Source organism: Hipposideros armiger, unplaced genomic scaffold (assembly GCF_001890085.2).
Source record: "Hipposideros armiger isolate ML-2016 unplaced genomic scaffold, ASM189008v1 scaffold_308, whole genome shotgun sequence".
Lineage (NCBI taxonomy): Eukaryota > Metazoa > Chordata > Mammalia > Chiroptera > Hipposideridae > Hipposideros > Hipposideros armiger.
This window is the reverse complement of record NW_017731658.1, coordinates 1,188,744-1,213,480: the sequence shown is the minus strand read 5'-3', so window position 1 is coordinate 1,213,480 and position 24,737 is coordinate 1,188,744. Positions and strand designations below refer to the sequence as shown.

The 24,737-nt window shown below is 37.2% G+C and overlaps 1 protein-coding gene across 15 annotated transcripts in view; it reads right to left on the bottom strand.

Annotated features, from left to right (window-relative positions):
* The window catches only part of ROBO2 (roundabout guidance receptor 2), a 1,367,338-nt gene that overhangs the window by 173,082 nt on the left and 1,169,519 nt on the right, over positions 1 to 24,737 (bottom strand). For all 15 annotated transcript variants that reach the window (XM_019659929.1, XM_019659930.1, XM_019659932.1 and 12 more), the window contains exons 3-4: positions 7,097 to 7,254; positions 4,151 to 4,271 (exon numbers count right to left, since the gene is read on the bottom strand). In XM_019659929.1, the coding sequence (XP_019515474.1) occupies positions 4,151 to 4,271; positions 7,097 to 7,254 (279 nt within the window). The remainder of the gene's footprint in view (positions 1 to 4,150; positions 4,272 to 7,096; positions 7,255 to 24,737) is intronic.

The window sequence follows — 24,737 nt, the reverse complement described above, 5'->3', positions numbered from 1 at the left end:
CAGCAATGGTGGACCTAACAGCTAAATAGAATTTAGAGGATTTTAAATTTTCTGTTAGAGGTTTCAAGAAGAATTCATTCCAGGTGTCAATAAATATACGTAAAAGAAAAATATAGGTTTATTATTAATTTGAGGAAAACCAATGTAGTACCAGAAAAGAAATTCCATCATAATAACATAACACCTAGCTCACAGGCAAACTTTATGTGGTTATGGTAGCTCAAATTGTGAATATTAATATAACCAAAGTTTCTGAAATCAATATACTAGAAGAACAAAAAAAAGGAAAAGTGGAGGTGAGAAGGTAAAGAAGAGAAGGCCTAAATCATCATCTTGCAAAATAGGAAATAAAAATAATGAATAAAACTACTTTATAAGCAAATATTTAGAAACATGGATATAAATCCCAGAAGAAAAAGATAAAAACAGGCTTTCAGGAATGTTTAAAGATGAAGTGTGTGTGTGTGTGTGTGTTGCGAAGCAATGTAGGGGCAAGATATTTCTGTATTTCATTATAAATTTTGCAATATTTCTAATGTAGATATGTGACATATAAAATATTTTCATGTATTACTTTGATAAACATTTAAAATCATTTGGAAAATGTTCATATTATTTTTGGTTATTTTTTAATGCCAGTTAAATTTTGGATAACAGATATCCCAAACCTAAACTTAAAAATTAAATTACGTAATTTAATTTTAGTTTCTCTGTCTTCAGGATCTTGAGAGCTTAATTAACTAATGTAAAGTGCTAGTGAGTATTCTTTATGAAGGCAGCTAGACTCTCCCATAGATTTTAACATCTGTTACACTATGATGCTTACTTATAATTTTTAGATTTGGTACCTCCCACTTAAAGTATGAGGATGCTATTTTATGGCCAGCAAATATTAAAGACCCAACAAAATAAATGATTCATGGAGTATCCCTAGTAACATTTTCAACTTGAGTTATGTGGGTCATGTCTTTGACTAAAGAGCAGATTTTTACAATATAAGTTGCAATTTTCAAACTAAAAAATGTCTAAGTCCAAGGCCACTTACTAAAGAATCAAAATGCTTGCAGATGACTATTGTATTGGGAAAGACCCTTTATCCCTTTCATTGTGTTTCCTGCCATTTATATGTGAATTGTATTTTTGAACAATTAAATATTATCAATTACTTTTTCTGTATAATATATCTTAAAGTATTGATTGGGTTGAGAAGGATATTTAAAACTTTCTGTAACAAGATTTTGTTAAAGCAGAATTGCTGCTACATGAAAATACATTTCAGAGAGAGGAGGGATAAAATGTAATCAGTTTTATAAACCTAAGTTGAGAGATGATAATATCTAACAGTGATGAAATATAAAGAGACTTATTAGAAAACATATGCTGGATTCAAGAACATCAAAATAAAATTTAAAAGGCCTCATTATACATAGCCCACTGGTTATTTCATTTTCTCTGAGAATTGGGCAATCGGATCACAAAGGGAGTCTCTCGCATACAGTACTTGTCACAACCTTGATTTGGACCATCAGGACTGTTTTTAATTTTTATTTGTGGCTTTGGATGTTGTTTTCTTACCAATAATGGAATCTTAGTTTTTCTCTACTTCATATTGTACTTAAAACCCTTTAGGTCAGTTCTGACTAGTTTACACCATCAGATAAACATTTCTCAGCTTCCTAAATCAATTCTTCCAGAGGAACTGCCTCTAGACAAATTCGATCTCTTTGGTTTATAGCTATTTTCAAAATAATTTAGAAGTTCCCCTGTAACTCCTGACATGTTTAGGAATCCCCTGTAGTTCTTGTAATGTCTTTAGGGAAAGTAGGGTAAATATTTCATAACACAGTCACATTTTGGAAAGTCTAATTGCTTGGGTAATGAGATTAAAGACTATCAATTTCCTTCTGAAGGCAGTATATACTGCTGTAATGCCACCTCTTTCTGTTGCAAAGCTTGTAGGAGTTACAGAAAAGCAGCCATGAGTGTTTCTTTAAATAGAATCGCTGTTCTTGTGGGTTTTCAGTGCTAATGTTCAGCGACCACTAATTTCATATCTTACCAGGCAAAACTGTATTTTATACATTTCAGAGCAAAGCGCATTTTGAGACTCTTGTAGATGACTGCATGGAATTTAACAGCAAACTGATGCTTGTCTAAGCTCTGCAGGACAGAAATGTACATGCCTACTTTGAACAATTTTATTTTTACTCTTCAATTCTTCTCATGAATTACGGAATTTTTCCGAGTTGTGTCATTTAGGGCTTCAAGTTGCTTAGTATTCACAAGAAATATTACCAGAGATTACTCAGGACTCAGAGTGATTGAAAAGAAAGGCCTGAATTCTGGTACATCTTCAGAAAGCACACCCTAATACTCTAATGTAATGGGCATCAGGATAGGGCTCTTTTTGCATCCTGGTGCTCACATTCCACCATGGGATGGTGCTTCCAAAAATACAAAAGAAGGTTCTTTGGGGACCTGTGCAGGATTCTGATACGGCCCTCGGTTGCGTTCTGGAACAATGACCAGAAATGCGACTTTATCATATCATGCATAGAACCAGAAGCTTATTTTACTGGAGCAAAAAGTTATTTAAGACAGCTTGGGCAATATAATCAATAATGTTGTAAAGATTTTGTAGGAGGTCAGATGGGCACTTGTCTTATTAGGGAGTCCACTTCATGGACGGTGTAGATGCCTGACCACTGCACTGTACACCTGAAGCTGAAACTGAATAATACTGTATGTCAACTGTAATTTAATATATATGTATAGTAACAGGATGTGGAGTACAGCATAGGGAATAGAGTCAATGGAATTGTAACAGCTATATACAATGTCAGAGGAGTAGTAAATTGGGGGAGGGGAGTTATCACTTTGTGAGGTGTGTAAACGTCTAACTATTACATTGTTTTGTACACCTGAAACTAATAATCATAAAAAAAGTGATTTAAAAAGCACAATTATCTCTTGTATGTTAAAAAGTAAATTGCATACGATCTGCAATAGTGAAATATTTTATTAAGATATAGGTAGAGGGCCGACCAAGTGGCTCAGTTGGTTAAGAGCTCACTCAAGAGTTTGAGCTCTGAGCAACAGCAGTTCGAGTCCTGGCCTGAGCTGAGCAGCCATTGAGCTGCCAACAGGTAGCAGGATGGCTCAGCTAAAAACAAACAAACAAACAAACAAAAGATATAGATATTCACATACATACATTTATATGTATATGTATGTGTGTACATAAACATGTGTGCATGTGTGTGCATGTACGTGTGCATATACATAATATATATCTCCATACAGAAACTTGAAAGGGACTTCAGTGTCTTCTAAAGGAACGTTTCATTTTCTAATATCTTTAAAATACTTGTTTTCCCCAGTTTTCTGTCATTTTATTTCTCTTTCAATTTTCCACAGCTGCCCTATGGTATTTTCCTAACTTTTGTTTACTCAGCCATCTTTATCATCCCCAATGTTCTCCTTCCTAATGCTTTCTCCACTATTTCTGTGATACAGACCTATAAGCTTTTCAGCTATTAATTGAATTACTTCAGCTAAAGAGTGTCTTGGTTCTTAAAGTTGAAGAAACATAAATATTATAGCAAAATAGTTTGTGTACTTTTTTCTAATTTTGATTTTGTGTGTGCATATACATAGCTAGCTAATCTTTTTATAATGCACTAACACTGCAAATACATCAACTTGAAATTTTTAAAAGTAGAAAACATGTGAAATGTGTTTTTGCACTGCACTCTCTAATTAAAAAAAATCTTACCCTGTGTCTTGCACATAATAGATACTCGATAAATGCATCACAGTGGAATGAGTCATAAACTTTACACAAATATAACATCTCAAATGATTTTGAGAAAAAAAACAATTGTTTGCATTCTGATGAAAGGCAAAATCCTATAAATACATGAATAAAGTAGGTGAATTAACATTTCAAAAGTTTTATTTTTTCTTCACATCAAATATTTTACCTTAAAGAGAACCAGAAAACAAGACAATTACAGTCTGTCACTGTTAATCACAAATCATAAGTGATGGTCCCTCTTTGGCCTGGTGTTTAGTATTAACCAAAAAAATATTTAAAAGCAAAGGAAAAGTAGACATAAATAGCAATTTATAAATTAAAAGAGAGTTTTACCAAAGACAGTCAGCTCTGCCGGATCACTGTCTCTTTCCCCCACCATATTGGTGCCAACACAGGTGTACATTCCCGCATCACTTTTCCTGGTATTGGAGATCATCAGCTTTCCACTGCGGATCTGTGAAAATTAAAAAGAAGAAGGAGGAAGAGGGGGAGGAGGAGGAGGAGGAAGATTGAAAAGAAAGGTCAATAATAAAGAATTTTGAATATTTAAGCACAACATTTTATTTTCCTAAAGCAAAGAGTTGAATGTCTAAGACATAAAACTCTCCCACTATTTTGGCATCTGCAAGCGTCCTTTTTTCTCTTAAATTCTCCCTCAATAGCATCCTCTACTTCACTTTCTAGAGAACGCTTCTTTAAAGCAGTGTTTGTCTCCTGCCTGGTCTTATTTTGGGCCTTGTGACCATCCCCATTAAATCCCAATGGTTGATCTTCACTCTGAGACTTGGTTGGATAAATTGCTATAGACATTTGTCATCAGAAAGGAGCACTAAATACCTGCTTTGGAAAACGTAATGAAATACAACTGACTCAGAGGGATTCCATGCGTATTTATTGAGTGCCTCTACGGGCTGGGCAGTTTTGCAAGCACTTGAGATTAAGTTGTAAACCAAGAAATAAAAAGGTCTGCCTTTGTGGGCTTACATTTCCATTGTTTGTATTAATTATCTTTATTTCATCTTAATGGTGTTTATGAGATAATTTTTGAAGAGGACAGCAGCAGGTTGAATAACAACAAATTAAATGTGTTGAATGATGAGTATGAGTTGGTACAAATCTTTGGCTTCTACTATCTGCTCCCTAAACATCTTAAGTATGAAGCATTTATTAACTGAATTAACAAATATAATAATATTAAAATGCCTGTCTGTTAAAGTGTACATTAAACGAGATCTAGGTTTTCTGGGAGTGTAGCATTGACTCATAGCTTCTTTTCTAATTTTTCTTTTTTTTTTGTATTTATCTAATCTGACAATCACTTCACAATGATTGAGTGTTTTTAAAGAGATGTAAGAACATGCTGTTTTCCTTTGTTAATTTTTAAATGCATAGGCACACAGGACTGATGGAGGTTTGTTCTCATCACAGGTATTTCAGGCTCTAAAACTTGCCACATCACAGAAAGGGATTTTCAATTATTATTATTATTATTATTATTATTATTATTATTATCATTATTATTATTCTACCTGGGAAGAAAAGACTGATAGCTTGTTTTCAAATATATATATATATATATATATATATATATATATATATATATATATATAAACATAATGAACTCGAAGTGTTAAAAATGACCATAGAAGCCATTTCTTCTCGCCCTGAAGCTGAGTTTGGCAACATGACTTGATGTGACCAATGGAACTACAGCAATATTCCACCAGCAGGAAGGCACTAGCATTTTAGCACTGGCCTCCTCTGGCTGCAGGTGAGAACCCGGAGATTCCCCCCAGGGAACCAGCCTGAGCAAGGCTGCTAGAAAATCAGAGCCATGACAAGAAAAATGAGGACACCCAGCTGTGAGTCAGTCAATTGCCAGACATGTCAGTAAGGTTATCCTAGATCATACAGCGGTCTGCACATCTCCAAACAAGCCACGGAAGCATGAGAAAGCCTAGGAAAGACCAGCCAACGTGGCCAGGAGTGCAGAGCTACCAGCTCACCCACAGAATCTTAGTCTAAGTAAAATGGTTATTACAAGCCACTGTATTTTGAGGTGGTTTGTTACGAAACAAAAGCTAAATGATACAAACATGAACTAAAAACCCTTGAACACTGAATTTACTCTATCTCCAGGAGCATATTTTCATGTTTGGCATCTAGGCACAGATCACTGGGAACCAGTCTCCTGGGTGATGCAGATAAATCCCGAAACAAGTCATGTGCACATGGTCTGTGAGCATGAATGCGTGTCAGTCAGGGAGGGGAAGTGGGTGAGAATCACATAAATACATTTTATGATCTTTTACATGGCCTATCTGGTTCTGTGTTATGATGCAATCACAATGTCCACATAAAAAAAATCCTCATTTATTAGATAATTTTAAAGATGATAGACACCTAGGCTGTATGCACTTTTGATTGAAATGGCACACTTTCATTAAATGATAAATTATTTTAAATAAAATATATTAATTCTCAATTATTCTACTGAATATAAAAAAATACTAAGAATAATGTCAGGAGGTTGAGACATTATCTACTATTTCAGTGGACTAGTTTTCACAAACGTCACACACAAATGTTGAGTGGATCCTCTGAAAACATAAAATAATTGTATGCTTTTCCTTCTCTACTTCTTTATCATTTTATGGGTGTTTTATTTGGAATATTAATAAACTGATGAACCTAATCACCAATTTCCCTTGAAAACAGACTATTTTTCTATAAGAGCTCAACTGCAGACCAGCCAGTCATTTTTACTTTGATTTTATTTTATATCTCTTAAAACTTTTAAATGAATTCATGTATAAAATTTTGGTAATAAATATTATTAAATTGGAAAAGTGCTTGAAATATTTATCACCTTAAATTATTTCCTGTTATAATTTTGAAAATAGTGCGAAAAGAAGTGTTCTAGTTAATGTGGTTTATGGCCATCATTTACATTTTAACACTCACATACTGCATGAGCAATAGATGCATTTGAAGATTGTGAAAAAAGCTAAGACCTCAATGCTGAACTGAAAAAAATATATTTCCATAATCAGATTGGTGTAATTCTTATCCTAGTATGTGCACTTGATTTATAGAAGTTTTGTCTCTTTGAAACTTCATTCCCAAGTTATTGTTTTACCCTTTTTCAGTCCTTTCCATGCAGTATAAATGGTAGTTATCATTCAATGCAGTTCTACAATTTAATTAACGATTAATAAAATATATCCATTTTATGACTTCATATTAATCTCTGTAGGCATTCATTTAAATTTAACTCACACTTATTCTTTCTTCCTTGTCATCAATTCGAACTTTGTCTTTTTTCCAGTAGATGGTGGGTTCTGGGTGTCCCCGAGGAGGTTGGCACTCCAGGATGGCGGGCTCTCCAGCTGCCACTACAACATCTGTGGGGTTTTGCCGGAAGTCATCTCGTAACACTGAGGAAAAACAATTGTAGGGAAAGAAAACTCAATGGCAGTCACATTTGCTTTCTCTTGCAAAAGGTAACCCAAGTCTTAACTTTGTTCTAATAACAATTGCCAGGACATGTACTGAGAACACAGCCATGTCCAACTTAAAATATTCCAGAGCCAGCCTAAATGTTCATCAACAGAGAAATGGCCGACGATATGATCATGCACCTTTGTTATAAAATCCAATTTAGAAAATGAGAAAAGACTAAGGGAAATAAGGTGAGAAATATCCATGATCTAGTTTTGGGATTGAAATAAAAACTCAAGGTACAAAACTTTATATAGTATGATCCTAGTCTCTGTTTAAAAAGCATACATACATATATGCACAGAAATACATTAAAATAAATTGTCAACTTATCCTTAAAATCCCAAAACAAGTCATGTGCACATGGTCTGTGAGCATGAATCCGTGTCAGTCAGGGAGGGGAAGTGGGTGAGAACTCTTTGAGGAAGCTTTATCTCATGACATGAATATGGACAAGATCCATACTGTTTTCTTTACACTTCAGAAGATAGACTCATTGTTCCCCCTTGAAACGCACTAGCACCCACATACACAGGGCTCCATTTTCATTCTCTCTGCCTCTCCACCTGCCGAGCGACATCTGGGCAGCGTGACATTAGGAGCAGGGATATCCCTTATAGCAGTTTGCCAGCCTGCCTTTCCCTCCTTTCATTAGGAGAACAGCAGGTTGGACCTCCATTGTAACCTCTGAAAATCTGGTGCGCCTGGCTCTCCAAATGTCACCTATCTATCTGTGTCTATCTGTGTGCACTTTTCTTCCGCTGACAAGATGAAAAGCCCGGAGAAATAATGTGGCCCGATCGGGTTGCAGAACACTGGATTTATTTAGCGAGTAAGGGTTATGTCTCTTTTAGGGTAAACACTAAAAAAAGTAGTCGTGACCAGCTAATACTATACCATATACATTAACTGCCTCTGATTTTCCTAACTTCCTTGATTTTTCTATCCTTCTATCCAAAACTTAACATTTGTTTCCTAAATGTACCTAGGGGTAAAACAAATACACACATACAAATATACTTGTATGTGTATATATCTATATGTCTATACCTATATCTATATCATCTAATATAAATCTATACATATACCGATCAAGCTCTTTAAAATCAAAATTAGGCAGCTTGTGCTAGCCTGTTATGTAAATCAACTACTGCAAATGTGGGTTAGGTCAAACCAACCGCCTCTGGTATCCTGTAATGAGACCCATTTCAACACTGATTCTTTGTTGGGCAAAGTCTCTGGGATAATTGTCATTGCCAAATAAATAAAAATCCTCTGCCCTGAAAATAGCTCCAGAGAGACAAATGAGTGACTTGTAGGGCTTTTCTTCCCTTGTCTTTTGCAAAACCTCCTTTAACAGGGGTTTCCATCTTAATGAAGTCGTGGCCCTTTACGAGGCTAGAGAACCTTGTTTCCTACTGAAGGAGTTCAGTACAAATTGTTCACTCTCAGTTTATAAACTGATTCATTTACTGCTTTTTCGCTGCTGAGGAAATCTGTTCCTTTTTAATACGGTGACCTGCACTTATTTTGGTTCTCTTCCCTAACTGGCAGGAAAGGTGTGAATTACATGTCCAAGGATTTGCTTCCCAACCGAGCTGAGAGAAGTGTGTATTTAAATGTGACGTTCAGGCAGGGGGATGAGAAAGGGTTAAACACTGTGGTTCTCTCACAGGTAAATCCTCCTGGGAGAGCAAGCTGGTGACTCATTTATATTCTAAATACACAACAGCTGCCTATTTATGCAACGTGAAGATGTGCAAAAATATGGTAACAAGGTGGTGAGCACCCCTATACTATCCGGTCCTGGCAACAAATAGTGCTTTGGCAGACCTTCAATCTGTTCCAAAATGACACATCTGGCCAGTTGAAGGACCTTCTCCAGGACTGGCCTCCTAACAAATGACATGCCAAAAAGCCTCTGCTCAAATGATATGTAGAACCATTGTGGATCTTTGAGAAACACAGCACTACAGCAATTTGCAACAAGACAAATTAGAAAAAAAAAAAGTCCTTTGACATGGGGACAAAAAAGAAAAATATCATAACAAACTAAGGACTGCGACTCTTAAACAATATAACATGTGTTTATGGTATTCACAAAGAAAGAAAATGACTCCATACTGCAAATGAAGCCAAGAAATCCAACATCAACTATAATTTTAGGCTTTCAGACTATTCACCCGGAGAGTAGGGTGAGATAATAGGATAATTGGTACTGTATCCTCTTCAACTTGTAAAATGCTCTTTGAGGTTTGTATAGTATTCACCTAATTCATTTTTTGCTTAGTGATATCATTTATTTTACTCTAAAGTCTTAGGTGGTAATACAATATGTTTCTTCTCTCTCTCTCTCAAGTAAAACATTCAAGAGAAAAACATCCTTTTCAGCAGGTTCTAGCACAGCAAACAGAGAACTTACTCCTAGGAAACAGTAGTAATTTTTACTCATCTCAGATTGTTAAGGACATTTATGTTCTGACATTTGCTTAGATGTTTCTGAGGTTTGTATATCCATTCATAAGTATAAGCAACACAGAATGAAATAATATTTACTGTTTGCAAATTTTGTACTAATTATTCATTTCTGGTTTAGATTTTGCCCTGTGCTTCATTGCAGGTGATAAAGAATAGAAGTAAAGGACTGTAAGTAAAGGACTCATATATGTTGGATGAAAGGAACTAAAATGATCTTGTAAAGAAGACCATTTTGTAGAGAATCAGAGCAAGTCGAAACTGAGTCTATATATTTTTCTCCTTAAACCTCTATTCTAAAAAGAACTAAAAGCTACATTTGAAAGTGGTTTGACAAGCAAGCCAAACCAAGAGCATACAGTAATATGGTCATTACCTAGAGGTACAAACAAGTCATTAAATAGGGTGAAGAGTAAACTTGATGAACTGAAAAGAATCTGGTTAAAATGACAAAATCTGGGGGGGTATCAGTAAGTTATACTTTAAAGAAAAAAGTGAGATAATACTTCCTCACAGATCTAAGTTTACAACACAAGGGTTCAGATCTTCATAGGAAAAAAAAACATCTGATTAGCTAGGACCCAAATATTCATGTTTGCATATGAGTTAAGAAGCACAAATGAGAGTTCACCCAGCTAGTCATAACCTGGATTGGATTTGCATTATTTTTACATTGACAAGCACTGTGCCTTAGAAAGTTACTCTGGAAGACAGAAAATTCTGAATGACTAGTGTGTTTGATAAAATACAGTTCACATTTATGATGTACATATAAATTTGTAACAAATCAATTTGATTCTGCAGGAACATATTGAACACTACAGTGTGCTTGGTACTGTCCTATAAAAGTTAATAAATATAAAACAAGAATGAAATGATGGTGCCTGTGGTAGGCGTTTTCTCTAATGCCGTTCAATGATCACTCCCTCCTGGAACTTATCCCCCGCCCCCTAGACTATGGGCTGGACTTAGTGACTTGCCTTTCATGAATAGAACATTGCAGAGTAAGGAAATGTCACTACCAAGATTAGGTTATAGGAGATTGTAACTCATCTTTTTTGTCTGTCTGTCCTTCTGTCTCTCTGTCTCTCTTTATCCCCCTCTCTCATACGCTTCCTCTGATCATGCAAGATGTCATGCTGCTCAACAGAGAAGCCCATTTGGAAACAGCAAGCAAGGAATTGAGGCCCTCAGTTCAACAACCCTTGAGAATCCAATTCTTGCCAACAACTAGGTAAGCTTGGGAGCAGAAAATTCCCCGGCTGAGCCTTCACAAGAGACTAGGGCTGCAGCCTACACCATCGACGGTGACTCACGACAGCCCAGCTCCAGGTCGAGCTGTTGTTCACCATCTTAGCTGTAGAGGACAGTGTCACTGGCCCCCATGTGGGATTCGAACCGGGGCCCTGCTGCTCAGAGCTGGCATCCCAAGCCAGCTCTTAACCAACGCGCCACTCGGCCGGCCCGATAACATTCTATTCTTAAAATTATTTGGCATGTTGTTTAGAATCAGGTCCCTGCTTATATTTTCAGACTCATTGTGGACATGTTTGCAGCCCCTCTGCCCTCGGCATACAGAGGAACATCTGGTTATCAATGTACATTAGCATATGATGGTCTCTGTTTGAAAATCTCTGCCAGGTACTCCTTTGTTCCATTACTTTTTCCTATTCCTTTTTCCAAACACATACTACTCTTTTGGTGTCATCTTCAAACTCACTCATCTGAGAAGTTTTCCCTTCTATTCTTACGTCGAACTTGGTAACCTTCTAAAGGGCTCCCATCTTGAAGGGCCTCAGAAGAATTTATCAAATTCTCTTGGATAGGTTGATTGAATTGATAAACTCCTCTGTAAGAGGTATGTTGCAGTTTTATCTTATTATATAAAATAGACCACAATGTTTTAATTTGATTTTAAAATGTCATTTATGAAGAAAAATTCAATTTGGTTGGATTTAAGAGACAGCGTACTTGACTTGCCTACCTACAAGCTCATATATCTCTAAAATAAAAGTCAGGCAGTTCAAGACGTTCAGAAATCAATCATTCAGATTGATTTGCAACCAGTAAAGATTAGTTGAAAGAAACAACAGATTGATGTGCAACCAGTAAAACGGTTAGCACAAATTATAGTATATCAGAGTAAATACTACAATGAACTGGAAAAAAAAGTGATAGCCATCCCTACAACTGGTACACATTATTTGTTTAACCCCATTACCACGAACTATCACCAGGGGTAATGATCAGATGTAGTCTCAACCACCAAGAAACTCAGGTCTACTCCACTTCTGAGAAAAGTACTCTGTCTCTCCTTGCTGCACGAAATGGCTGTGGTCGGCTGCCATGCTGTGACCCCAGGGGGAGCTCCAACTTCAGGATGAAACTGAGGCCATGCACAGTAGAAAAATATCTCCGAGTTCTTGGTGACACAACTGGACAAATGAATCCCGAAGACTGTGCTAACTCTGGACTTTCTAGTGAGGTGATCTAAGTAAGTTTTCTTTCATATTTTGGCCAGTTTAAATTGAATCTCCCCTTTCAACTAAAAGTTCCCCCACTGACACGCTATAATAACTTTGTATATTTTTCTGAAATTTCAATGAATGAAAGATCAAATAAAACTAAAGAAGAACCATCATTCACAAAAAACTATTGTATTTGGTACAATCAAACAAAATGTGGTCAGAATGGGCAGGCCAGCCATAGCTAAATAGACAATAAAATTTGATATTTAGGGAACAAGTCCTAAGTGGTTTCTTCTGCACAGAAGGGGAATGGGAAAGGAATAACTCAGTGGGGAGACATCCTGCTACCGCTGTGCAAGCTGACACTCTGGCACCTCTGCAGCACACTGACAATTCCAAAACGAGGAGCTCTCAGCCACCATTTCCACTACGACTCCCCGTGCAAGCAAATTCACTCAGCAAATGATCCAGATAAACCAGTGGTTTGAATTGGAGCACAGTGAATAAACAAGGATGCCCTGTGACTTGTTCATTTCTAAGTTGTAGCATTATCTGAAGCCTGATATTCTGCAGGGAATGGAACATACAAACACACAATTCATGCTAGAGGAATGGCAGGCTCCAAATCTTAGCCAAGCCTTTATTCTTGAATCCTTTCTTTGAGTTCTGTTCTGTCCTCACCCACAATATAATCTGAAGTCCTGCTAACAGTGCCAAGTCTTCCTTAATGTTTTCCATTACTGTTTTAAACTTGCTGAAGGATTCTTAGAAATCACATGGAAACATCGTGCTCTCTGTAATTTGTAGCCGTAGCCTCTGTAATGCATATGTTCTCCTTGGGGACCAAGTGTTGAGATCATTCATAAACTCTTGGATCACATGTGGCACTGCAAACTGGTGACATCTGACCATGGCAGACTCCAGGCCTGTCTCTGGCAATCATTTCCTTTGGTTCGAGTTAAGGAGCCAGCAGTTGGCATGCCGTCAACACTTGGAAGTCCTATTTTTGGCAAACCCTAGCATCTGATATTGGACAGGGATCTGCATACCCTATCCATTAGCTGGGGAGGAAGTAGGGGATTGAGGCTAATTAATGTTTAATCAGTTCCTCTTTTTCCTTTCTTAAAGTGCCATTGTCCACAAAATTGTTCGTGTGGGATTGATGGCCCCAGAATCACAGAGAGCCCGAAGGAATGAGGGCACCTTAGAGACAGTGCCCAAGTATGGTGCATGAGGAGGAGGGTGGGCAGCACTGCAGGTACCAGCCTGAGCACGTTCAAAGCGATGCCCTCCTCTCCTGCAGAGCAAAAGCTTCTCCACAACCCAAAGTGTTCTGCTCTGCCACCCACTTGCAGCGCCTGCCAGTTTAAGGCACATTCCAGACTTGGTCTCAGAGATGCCTATATCTCTGGATATGAAAAGAAATAATACATCTAATTTAAAATCCAGGACTACACAGACTAGCAGTAAAAAAAAGAATTAAATAATGTTTCTCAAGATGGTAACGAGGAAAAACCAACTTGTTTAAGCTTGTAGCCAACCCCCTGCTTTCCCTAGGTCTGGGTTTGGGTATAAACAAACAAACAAACAAACAAACAAATAATCACACCATCTTCGTAGGCTTTACACTTACAGGATGATTACAAATAGCCATCTGTCTGTTTCTAGCTTTTCCATCTGGTTCATGTCCCATGAGCGTCAAGTCTTCAGCCAATGCAGTTAGGCTGAGAGACACCAGCAAGGCTTGTTACAGATGCTTCGAGGAAGGCCTTTTTTTTTGTCCACTACATCCCATTTTTCTCCTTTATCCCCCCCTCTCCTCATTTAGCCCTCAGTATGACACAAAACAAAAAAAATTGAGGGGATCAAATAACACTTATACATATTTGTAAAAAAATATTTAACCCAATATACTTATTTATCTATTTATTTAGGTACATATTTAAATTTAAAACATACATAAGTACATCTTTAAATTCAAACTTCAGAATCTGTTACTGCTTTATAGCTACATCTGTCAAGTGGAACAAAGCATAAAGAGTGCTACGGAGTAAATATTAATGTGCTGCTTTATTCTGGATCCCAATAGATTTCCACTCTCCTCGCACCTTGTTAGCCCTCATCTGAAGGCATTAGCTTTTACAGCATTCTAACACTGCAAAGTTCATAGAGGTACACGGTCTCGGCAGCATCGTCCTGTCATTCCATCCCCTCCTAGGATCAACGGGTTATTGCTCCGGTATTTCTCTCCCATGGTGTATTCTGATGTGCACGATCAACATGAATTACAATGCCAAGTAACTGCCAGATGTCATGAGTTATAAACTCAATAGTCTAAGGATTATTACACATTAGGGCACCCTACAGTGCAAGAGTGTCCTGGAATTTGTGTGTTATTTATTACCTATTGGCAGGGTCTCAAAGTAATCTCACCCCTGCTGATGAAATGATGGTTGGAAGGAGAATAAGGTCAAGGTCAACCTTCCTTGTCAAGAGTGCCAGTTACTTTGAAACTACTATTGCTTTATCTTGTTTTCTCTACCTGAAACTCACCAAATCTCTGAATAATGGGGATACATATTATAATGCATCCATGTGCTTTCAACTTAATTCTGCTGATTTCACAATTTCCATTATTTCACCAATTTTATCAACACATTTCAGAACCCAAATCACTAGAGATCCAATTTAAGAGGTAACCACGAATCCCACAATAATCTATGAATTTAATGACCACTTTGAGAATATACTGCTTCTTTTCCTCTTATACAAAGGAGCATAGACTAAAAGCTAACTATATGAAAGTTATTTAAATTTTTAATGCAATGCGAGTATTTTTTTAAAAAATCATGTCCCATGTGCCTGTGGACTCTTCATCTGTTCCCACCCAATATTAAGATTTGCATATGTCCACACAATAAAATATGGGTATTACTCTAAGCTGTTGTGAATTTTTCTGAAATGGGTGTAATTTGACATCCTATAGTCTTTGGGAAGTGTTCTATTTGATTACCACATGACAAGAAGCTTGAAATGTTTCCTAATCCAGACTACAGCATATTTATTTTTAAATTGGCTGATTTAAAAAAGCTCTATCATCTTTGTACTCTATCCCAAAGACCCAGTAACCTTCTTTTCTTTTTCCATCCAAATGAATTGTGAACACTGCAGTTAACATTCAGCAATCTCATTACCCATCTACCATAAATCTTCAGAAGCATCACCATGTTTTGACAGCTTAGCAGGAGAAGAAGAAGCAAGGAGAATATGCAAGCACTTTTTCTGAATGCAAATGTGCTGAACACCACATTTAAATTATTTCAGAAAACTCACATTACACCATTGGCAACAACTGAAACTGAAAAACAAAGTGCTTGACAATTTTTGTTTACCTACGAGAAGAATTATTTCATTTATTCCTGATGATAAGTCAATATGCCCCCACCCCACCCATCCCATCTTGCCATATACTCTATGAAAACAAAGTGATACCTGAGAATAAATGATAAATGTCTTTTCTTAGGTGTAAGAAATATTGAGTTCTAATCATGAAAATTCATCATAGATGTGTTTTCTCCAAAAGTGTTTAAATAGTTAAAAATGTATGTACACCTTAATCAAACCTTCATATGTTGTATGAAACTAGAAAGAAGTCATCTTAAGCATGGAGGTTTAAAAAAATAATCTCTCTCTTCCTCTGATATACCCTGAAGTAAACGTTGGCAATCCACAGGGTATGCGAAAGTCTGACAATTGAGTTCGCAAACTCATCCTAGAAAAAGTGTTACACCGTCATTGCTGAATATCACTATGGTCACCTTCGAAGTACTCCCCTTGGGAAAATATATACCAATGCCAGTGCCTAGTCCACCTTTCAAAGCAATTTGGGAACTGTTTTTCTGGAATGGCCATCAAAGCCCTTGATGTCCTGAATGTCATCAAAATGTCTTCCTTTCAATATATCCTATATCTTCCGGTAAAGGAAGAAGTCTTTGGGGGCCAGATCAGGTGAGTAGGATTCCAATACAGTTATTTGTTTACTGGCTAAAAACTCCCTCACAAACAGTACGGTGTGAGCTGGTGCATTGTCATGATGCAAGAGCCATGAATTGTTAGCGAAAAGTTCAGGTCATCTAACATTTTCACGCAGTCTTTTCAGCACTTCCAAACAGTAAGCTTGGTTAACTGTTTGTCAAGTTGGCTACGAATTCATCATGAATAATCTCTCTGATATCAAAAAAGGTTAGCAACATTAACCTTAATTGTCAGACTTCCTATCTTCAGCAACAAGGGAATACTGTAAAGCAAATTGCCTTCTGAGTCTCAGGTTATATTAATACTTTCATTCTCTGGGCTCCACTGTTATTCCTAGGACAAACATTCATTGCACTTTGACTTCCAAAATAGTCAGAGACAAAAAACAAACAAAACAAAACAAAACAAAAGGACGGGGCCACTTCCTTTCTGCTTGGAGAAACATCAACTTCATATACAGATATAACTACCTAGCTGCATCTGTTTGTTTTAGCTTCTCTACCTGAGATGGTAACAAGACTTGAAAAGTAAGATTTATCAGAAAATCCACCAAACCTTCATTATTTTGTCCTAAACAAGGCTATCTGTGATACCAGATTATTAAAATTTACAAATGAGTATAATCCCTAATGTTTGCCATTTTCATCAACCACTTCACCCCACTCTTCCCCACTGTGTACAAAGGGTAAAAGTAGGAACTTTTTTCATGGCACTATTGATGAACACATTATAACGGTTCTGAATGTAGAGCGAAATATCTAAAATGTGAGCAACAAAAGGAAAATCTAAGGTTGGCAAATGGGACAATTTTCAAAATAAATTCGTATGCCTCAAATAAATGGATGTCACACATATTTATCTAATGATGTCTAAAGCACACGTCTAATACTGCCATTGACATTTTGTTCACATTTACTTAAAAGGAAGACCTTGCTTCAGTGAGCTTTTATGTGGGGTGGCTTCGATATATCCCCCGGGGGATGTTGTCGGTTGATAGATTGCTGGGTATGTAGTTTGGACTAAAAGACTTCTAATTTCCCTTATCATATCCCAAGTAGCTGGAAGAAAAAAATAAAATATCTATCTATCTGTCTATCTATCTATCTATCTATCTATCTATCTATCTATCTATCTACTCATTCTTTCTGAAATCCAAAATCTTCAACCTTCCCTATGGATTGGATAAGCATATATTTTATCTTCCCTATTTAACACTTTGGAAAGCAAAAGGAAGTACTCTTCATAATCATGGCAGGACAGTTCCGGGAAATCCAGGCGGAATATTCACCTACCCCTTCTTTAACTCTATGTGGTCTACCCTCTGAAAATCTCTACGCCTCATTGTTGCCCCCTCAGCCATAATACTTAACCCACACTAGCCCTTCCTCAGGTCTGCAATGCAGGAAGCTATTTTCCACCCACGGACCTTCACACAGTTGGTTTTCTATTTCAGAAATGCACTCCAGTTCCTCTCCATCCAGTTCCTTTCATAGGACCCGAAACTTCTATTTTATAAATGTTTATGGAACTACTACTGTTTGGCTGGGAGATGATGTGGTATTGTGGTTAAAATAATGGGGTTAGTCCGAGGCCTGAGGTTGAGTCTCAGCTCTGCTACTTTATTAATTGGATGGTTTTACCCACGTCTCTGAGCCGTTTTGAGACTTAGCTTCCTCATCTATGAAATAGGGATAAAAAAGCTTATGTCTTTGGATTGTTATAAAGAATAAAAGTGATCCTTGTAAAGCACGGTGTGAAATAAAGGGAGCACTTTTATAAAGGAGAATTATTATTGTTAGGAATACTAGTAAACAAGAAGGATCTTAGAATTTTATTTTTGTATCTGACTTTAAATGTGTTTCATGGTTCTCAATTCTTTGTTCCTGACTCTCAAATAGTTAATAATCTTCAAGAACCCTATCTTGTGTGTAAAATATTTCTTACTATAAGGTCTTGAGGGTCAGATAGTCAAATACTATGCAGTTGTTTCTGGATGGTGATAATTACTATAAGTGAGTACTAGAGGAAGTGAGATTTATATCTAATACTATAATTGTAAAGTGAAATATATTTAGCTGTTATTATTTTTGCTATAATATATTAACGGGACAATAAAATGTCATTGATTCTTCCCAAAGAAAAAGCTTATTTGCCCATTTTTTTACCCAGTTCATTTTTAAAAGGTCATTTTAATGTGACATTTAATTTTGCTTTGTTTAATTGTTACCAAATAAATTAAATATTTTTCACATTTCAATCATTTCTAGTTGTATCTACTTTTTGGGGAGGTAACAGAAGAGTTTTTTTAATCATTCAGTTTTGTTTTTTTTTAATTAATAGGTATGTACTGCACTTTCTGTTTGTACAAGGTACTATAACACACTTAGGAGTACAAAACATTTCAAGCAGAAATCTTGCCCTCAGGGTAAAGAGATTTAGGAAAGTTACCACATATAACTAAAAAACAATCTGAAAAACAAAGATCATACCGCATAAGACACCTGAATTGAGAGGTACATTGAAAATGCACTAAGGTACGAAAGAGGAAAACACTGTTTTCAATAAGGAAGGCTTTTTAGAGGAGTCAGCTTCAACGGTTGATTTTGGAATAGACATTGTATGCTTTAATTAATCACAAAAAGAAAAGAATCATGCTGGAATGTGCTTGCACGTACATAAAAGAATCTCTGGAGGAACACACAAGAAACTAATAATAACAAATGCCTTTACAGAGAAAAATAAAACTGGTAAGTGAGGGATGGGAGAGGAAGACTTCACCATATCCACTTTATACTTTTTGATGTTCAAGCCCTGTAAATGTATTAATGACTTATTAATATGCATGTTTAACAAAATATGAATAAAAAGAATATTGACTAAAAGTGCTTTCAGATTATATATTCTGCCCCAACTGGCTTGAACACAGAGTTGTGAAAAAGGTATGGAAACCTGTTTCATCACAAGAGTCACTTGGTGACACAAACTGCGAGATTATAAAAGAATGGTGCTTGGGAATGTAAATGTCAACAACATACCTGCAGAGTAGGGATAAGCCTGACCTTAGAGATCAAAATACATAACTTGATTAATTAGTTCTTTTCTAAGATAGAATAAAAATTTAGAAAATTTAATGTTGAGAAGGTGTCTTCATTTAAGATAAACTGAAGGCCTACTATAGCTATGTACCAGAGATGCAAAGGTGAGTGAGATGATAACATTTTGATCTGGACTAGGCTGCTTAAGAGCCTCAACAAAAGACTGGATAATGAACAAAGAGTTTATGGAGGAAAGAGCAAGTAGTGAGGGCTGTGTTCTAGTTGAAAAAGGCTTAAATCATCACATACGTTTACTGTCAACACATAGCCCATAAAAGCCAAAATATCATTTATTTTCAAAAAGTTCTTCTTCTTGCACACATTATAAATTGTCATGCTATAAGCCCACTTTAAATATGTGAACCAAGAGAATTATAAATGATTCCTTCTTTAAAAAACATCCTCATTTGCAGGTTTTAAAACATCAAGTTTTCTTTAAAGGAAATATAAAAAAACCTTGTTTAACTTTACAAAAATTTTGGGTTTTTTAAAATATGTTTATGATATATTTCATATGATTTCAATATAAAAATATTATTTTTTTAATTTTAAAAGTGAAGAAAAGATATATATATATATGTATAGGTTAAGGATAATGAAGTATCATGATAATATAATTTTTCTTATAGGGGGATAATTGGTAATGTATCATTAAATGAATTATATTTTAATTTAAACATATAATTAACTCTTGGGGAACCTTTCTTTCTCTATACCAGTAAATTCAATTTTGTCTAATCCTTTGGTTTATGATAATGTCAGCTCATTAAAATGTTAGTTAAAACTCATTAAAATGTATACTGAGAGGTAACAACTTCATTACAGTAATATGATGTAAGAAAAAGAGAATGCTTTATTATTATTTAATTGTTTTCAAAACTGAATATTTTTGCATAATGTGAAAGTTCACTGAATACTTTAGATAGGCCTCCAAAATTAAGCAAATCAATAATTTAAAATGTATTTTCTAAAAATAATTTTGTCACTTCAGAGTCCTGTTTGTTTTTATTTTTATAATTTAAAAAAGTGGCCATATTAGAGATGGGGTTATTAGAGATAGAAAATCCTTTGAAAAATATTAAAATATACTAACATAATCTTTTTTTTTTTTAAGATTTTTTTTGGGGAATTGGGGGATGGGAACAGAGCTAGGGAATTGGGGGAAGGGGAACAGACAAGTTGCTGTCCTTTTGTTCTTCAGTCTAGTTGTGGAGGACGTTGCTTCACTGGCCCAAGTTGGCACCAACATTGTGCTCTTCCTGGGTGAGGCAGATCAGTCGCCGGCTTCTGGACGCCGCTCACTGCGACTACTGGCCCCTCACGCTGGCTGCTGACTACACACGGTAGCCCATAGCAACCCACTGCAGCAGGGGCTGCAGCCTACGCTATCGCCAGTTACTCACGGCAGCCCAGCTCCAGGTTGAGCTGTTGTTCAGCATCTTAGCTGTGGAGGGCAGTGTCACTGGCCCTCATATGTGGGATCCGAACTGGGGCCCTCTGGCATCCCAAGCCAGCTCTTAACCAACACGTCACTTGGCCGGCCCTAGCATAGTCTTTATATCTCTTTCAGTATTTATAATGTTTAGGTAGTATGGGATTTCCATACAACAGTAGGTGGCTTAATCAAATATTACCATTAATCATCTTCACTAGATTTTATGTTGGTACCTTGTAAAAAGACACTACTTCAGTGCCTTGAAAAGAGTCAGGTAGAAATTATATTGAAAATTAGCTATGTCTTCAATGCAGATGTAATTATTTCATGTTTCTCTCCCATAGTAGCTTATCCATAGTTAAGTGCTTGGTAATATGGTAGAGAGTTAAGATGTGGAAAATTCCTAAACTGACTTTTTTGTGTTTTTCCCCCAAATCCTACATGAAACAATTACTATTAAAGCGCTGCCTAAAACACATCTAATTTAAATGTGTGGTTCTTACCTTGTGTCCTAGGATAATCTCCTAATTTTCCTTCCACTAGCCATCACTCTTGCATGTACTTTGTCAGAAACTTCCTGTTCTTAAAATATAACTGACAGGCAGACCCAAGATGAGGGAGTAGATAAACACTGTGTGTACTTCCTTCTGTGAACACATTAAAATTACAACTAATTATAGAAGAATCAACCTGAAAAACCATCTGAAGTCTGCCTGAACAGAAGTTTTATAACTAAGGATATAAAGAAGCCACATCAGGACTGGTAGGAAGGGCAGAGATACAAAATGAGCAGGCCCCAAGCCTCCGTGTTGTGTTTGAGAAGCAGGAGGAATATCTTGGCTGCAGAGATGGCCCTGAGAGGAGGCCCACACCAGCCTCACCAGCCTGGAGTACTAGTACCAGGAAGAAGAGCCCTCAAAACATCTGGATGTGAAAACAGTGGGGATTTTGACCATCCAGGCAGGGAAAACCAGATGTCCTCTTAAACATCCCACACACAGACTCACTCACTCACAGGCACTCACCCTCGGTTCTGGCAGAGGGATGGTATCAAGGGTGGTGTCGGAGGCAAATGGCAGTGGGAAGACCGACGTGTGTGGTTTCAAAAGTGAGGACTGGAATAGTCACTATTTTGCCTGTGAGAGAGCCTCCTCTCATGAATCTGGCAGGCAGATGCCATCTTTCCTGTGTTGAGCCCACCCCCACAAGCCAAATATGAACCTGATTGGTGTGGTGAGTTCTGCTGCTCTACCCTGGAGATCTCCACTGGGACCCCATCCCAACTCCTCAAATACCCACTGGAGGCACTTTCTCACGAGCAGCCAGCCCCTACCATATTGTACTCTTTCTTGGAAACCTTTCAGAGACTGTGGGACCCAGGAAGGTGGCAACTGGCTTTGGTATGCTCTGAGACTTTTGCTGAGTAGCTCCAGGCTCAGCACTGGCACCAAACCAGAGTTGACATTAACCTGGTGGCCACAACTCTTCCCACTCTAGTGATGCTCTGAGACCCTGACTCACCCAACTTGTGTACCACATGAGGCTTTATCAGTGGCTGAACCTTAAAAGAACTAGCAGGTGTCAGCAGGCCTCAGGGTGTCCTGGATTTTTGCAGAGCTACCCCAGGTTCAGTACTGGTGGCAGTCATCATCGGTTCACATCGTGATCTCTCTCACGTACCTCCTGCTTTAGCAAAGGAAGCAAGCAACTGCAGATCACTTTGTAGATCCTATCAGGTGGTCCCCAGCTGGTCACAGACAGTGGGTGACCTGGGCCGGCATTAAAGCCCCTCCCAAGAGGCCCTAGAACCAACATACTTGGAGGTTAGCTTCAGACCACAATGGAGCATTGCCCAATTAGCCCCACAAGTGGCACACACAAAGGGTGGGCTCAACAGGTACCAAAGCCCACTGGGGCAAATCCCACTCAGTGGGGTAAGCACCATGCACACCAGCCTGTAAGCTGTGGATGTGGCCAAACACCACAGCCAATCAGCCTGTGGGTCAATACCACCCGCTGATGTGCCAGTAGCAATGAAGGCTCAACTACAAAAGGCAGGCACACACAACCCACACAAGGGACATTCCTGGAGAGACCAGAGCAAGTGACCAGGGAGAGTTAGCCAGGTTCCTTCAGGGCACCTACTACATAAAGCCACTTGGCCAAGACTGGGAGACATGGCAAATATGCCTAAAACATAGAAACAAACACAGAGAGGCAGCAAAAATGAGGAAAGAAAGAAATACATCCCAAATGAAAGAACAGGAGAGAAATCCAGACAAAGAAGTAAACAAAATGGAGGGAAGCAACCTACCAGATACAGAACTTTAAATGCTGCTTATAAAGATGCTCAAGGAACTTAGTGAGAACTTCAACAAAGAGATAGAGAGCATAAAAAAAGATATAGAAACAAACCATAAAAGAATCAGTCAGAAGTGAAGAATATAATAACTAAAACTAAGAACACACTACAAGGAATCACCAGCAGACTAGATGAAGCTGAGGATTGAATCAGCGATTTGGAAGATAAGTTAGAAGAAAACACCCAATCAGAACAGCAAAAAGAAATAGAATCTAAAAAAAATGAGGAGTGTTTAAGACATCTCTGGGAGAATATCAAGAGTAAAGCCATTTGCTTCATAGGGATACCTAAAAAGCAGACTAGAAAAAGCAAGGGATTGAGAACTTATTTGAAGAAATAATGACTGAAAAGTTTCCTAACCTGATGAAGGAAACATACAAGTCCAGGAAGCGCAGAAGAGTCCCAAACAAGATTAACACAAGATTAACCCAAGACCTACACCAAGAAACTTTATAATTAAGATGCCAAATGTTACAGACAAAGAAAGAATCTTAAGAGAAGCAAGAGAAAGGCAACTAGCAACTATAAGGGAGCCCCCATAATATTGTCAGTTGATTTCTCAGCAGAAACTTTGCAGGCCAGAAGGCATCAGCATGAAATATTCAACGTGATGAAAAGAAGAACCTACAACCAAGGGTACTCTACCCAGCAAAGCTATCATTTAGAATCAAAGGACAGATACAGAGCTTCCCAGACAAGAAAAAGCAAAAGGAGTTCATCACCACCAAACCAGTATTAAAACTAGAGATATCTTTAGATGAAAAAAAATCAAAATTATGAATAATAAAATAGCAGTAGATACATATCTATCAACAATTACTTTTCATGTAAATAGATTAAATGCTCAATCAAAAGGCACAGGAGAACTGAATGGATAACAAAACAAAACTCTTACATATGCTGCCTAGAAAAGACTCATTTCAGATAGAAAGGCACACACAGGCTGAAAGTAAAGAGATGGGAAAAATATATTTCATAAAAATGGAAACAAAACAAAATAAAATCTGGAGTAGCAATACTTATACCAGACAAAACAGACTTTAAAACATAGGCTATAACAAGAGACAAAGAAGTATCCAGAAATGTCACTTCTGTTTATGTGTCCAAAGAAAACTAAAATGCTACTTTGAGGGAATGTGTGCATCCATATGTTCATTGCAGCCAAGATGTGGAGGTAACCAGGGTGTCTGTCAATAGATAAATGGATAAAGAAGAGGTGGTACATATATACAGTGCAATATTGCTTGGCCAGGAAAGGGAATGGATTCTTGCCATCTGCAGGATCATGGATAGACCTGGAGGGTACTGTGCTGAGTGGAGTATGTCAGACAGAGAAATACAGATGCAATGTGATTTCACTTATATGTGGAATCTAAGAACAAAACAAGCAAATAAACAAACAAAACAGAAACAAACTCATAGATACAGAGAACATTTTGATTATTGCCAGATGGGAGGTGGGTTGGGGTGAAAAAGGGGGAAAGGATTAATAACTAAAAACTGGTAGTTACAAAATACTCATGGGGTTCTAAAGTAAAACACTAAGAAT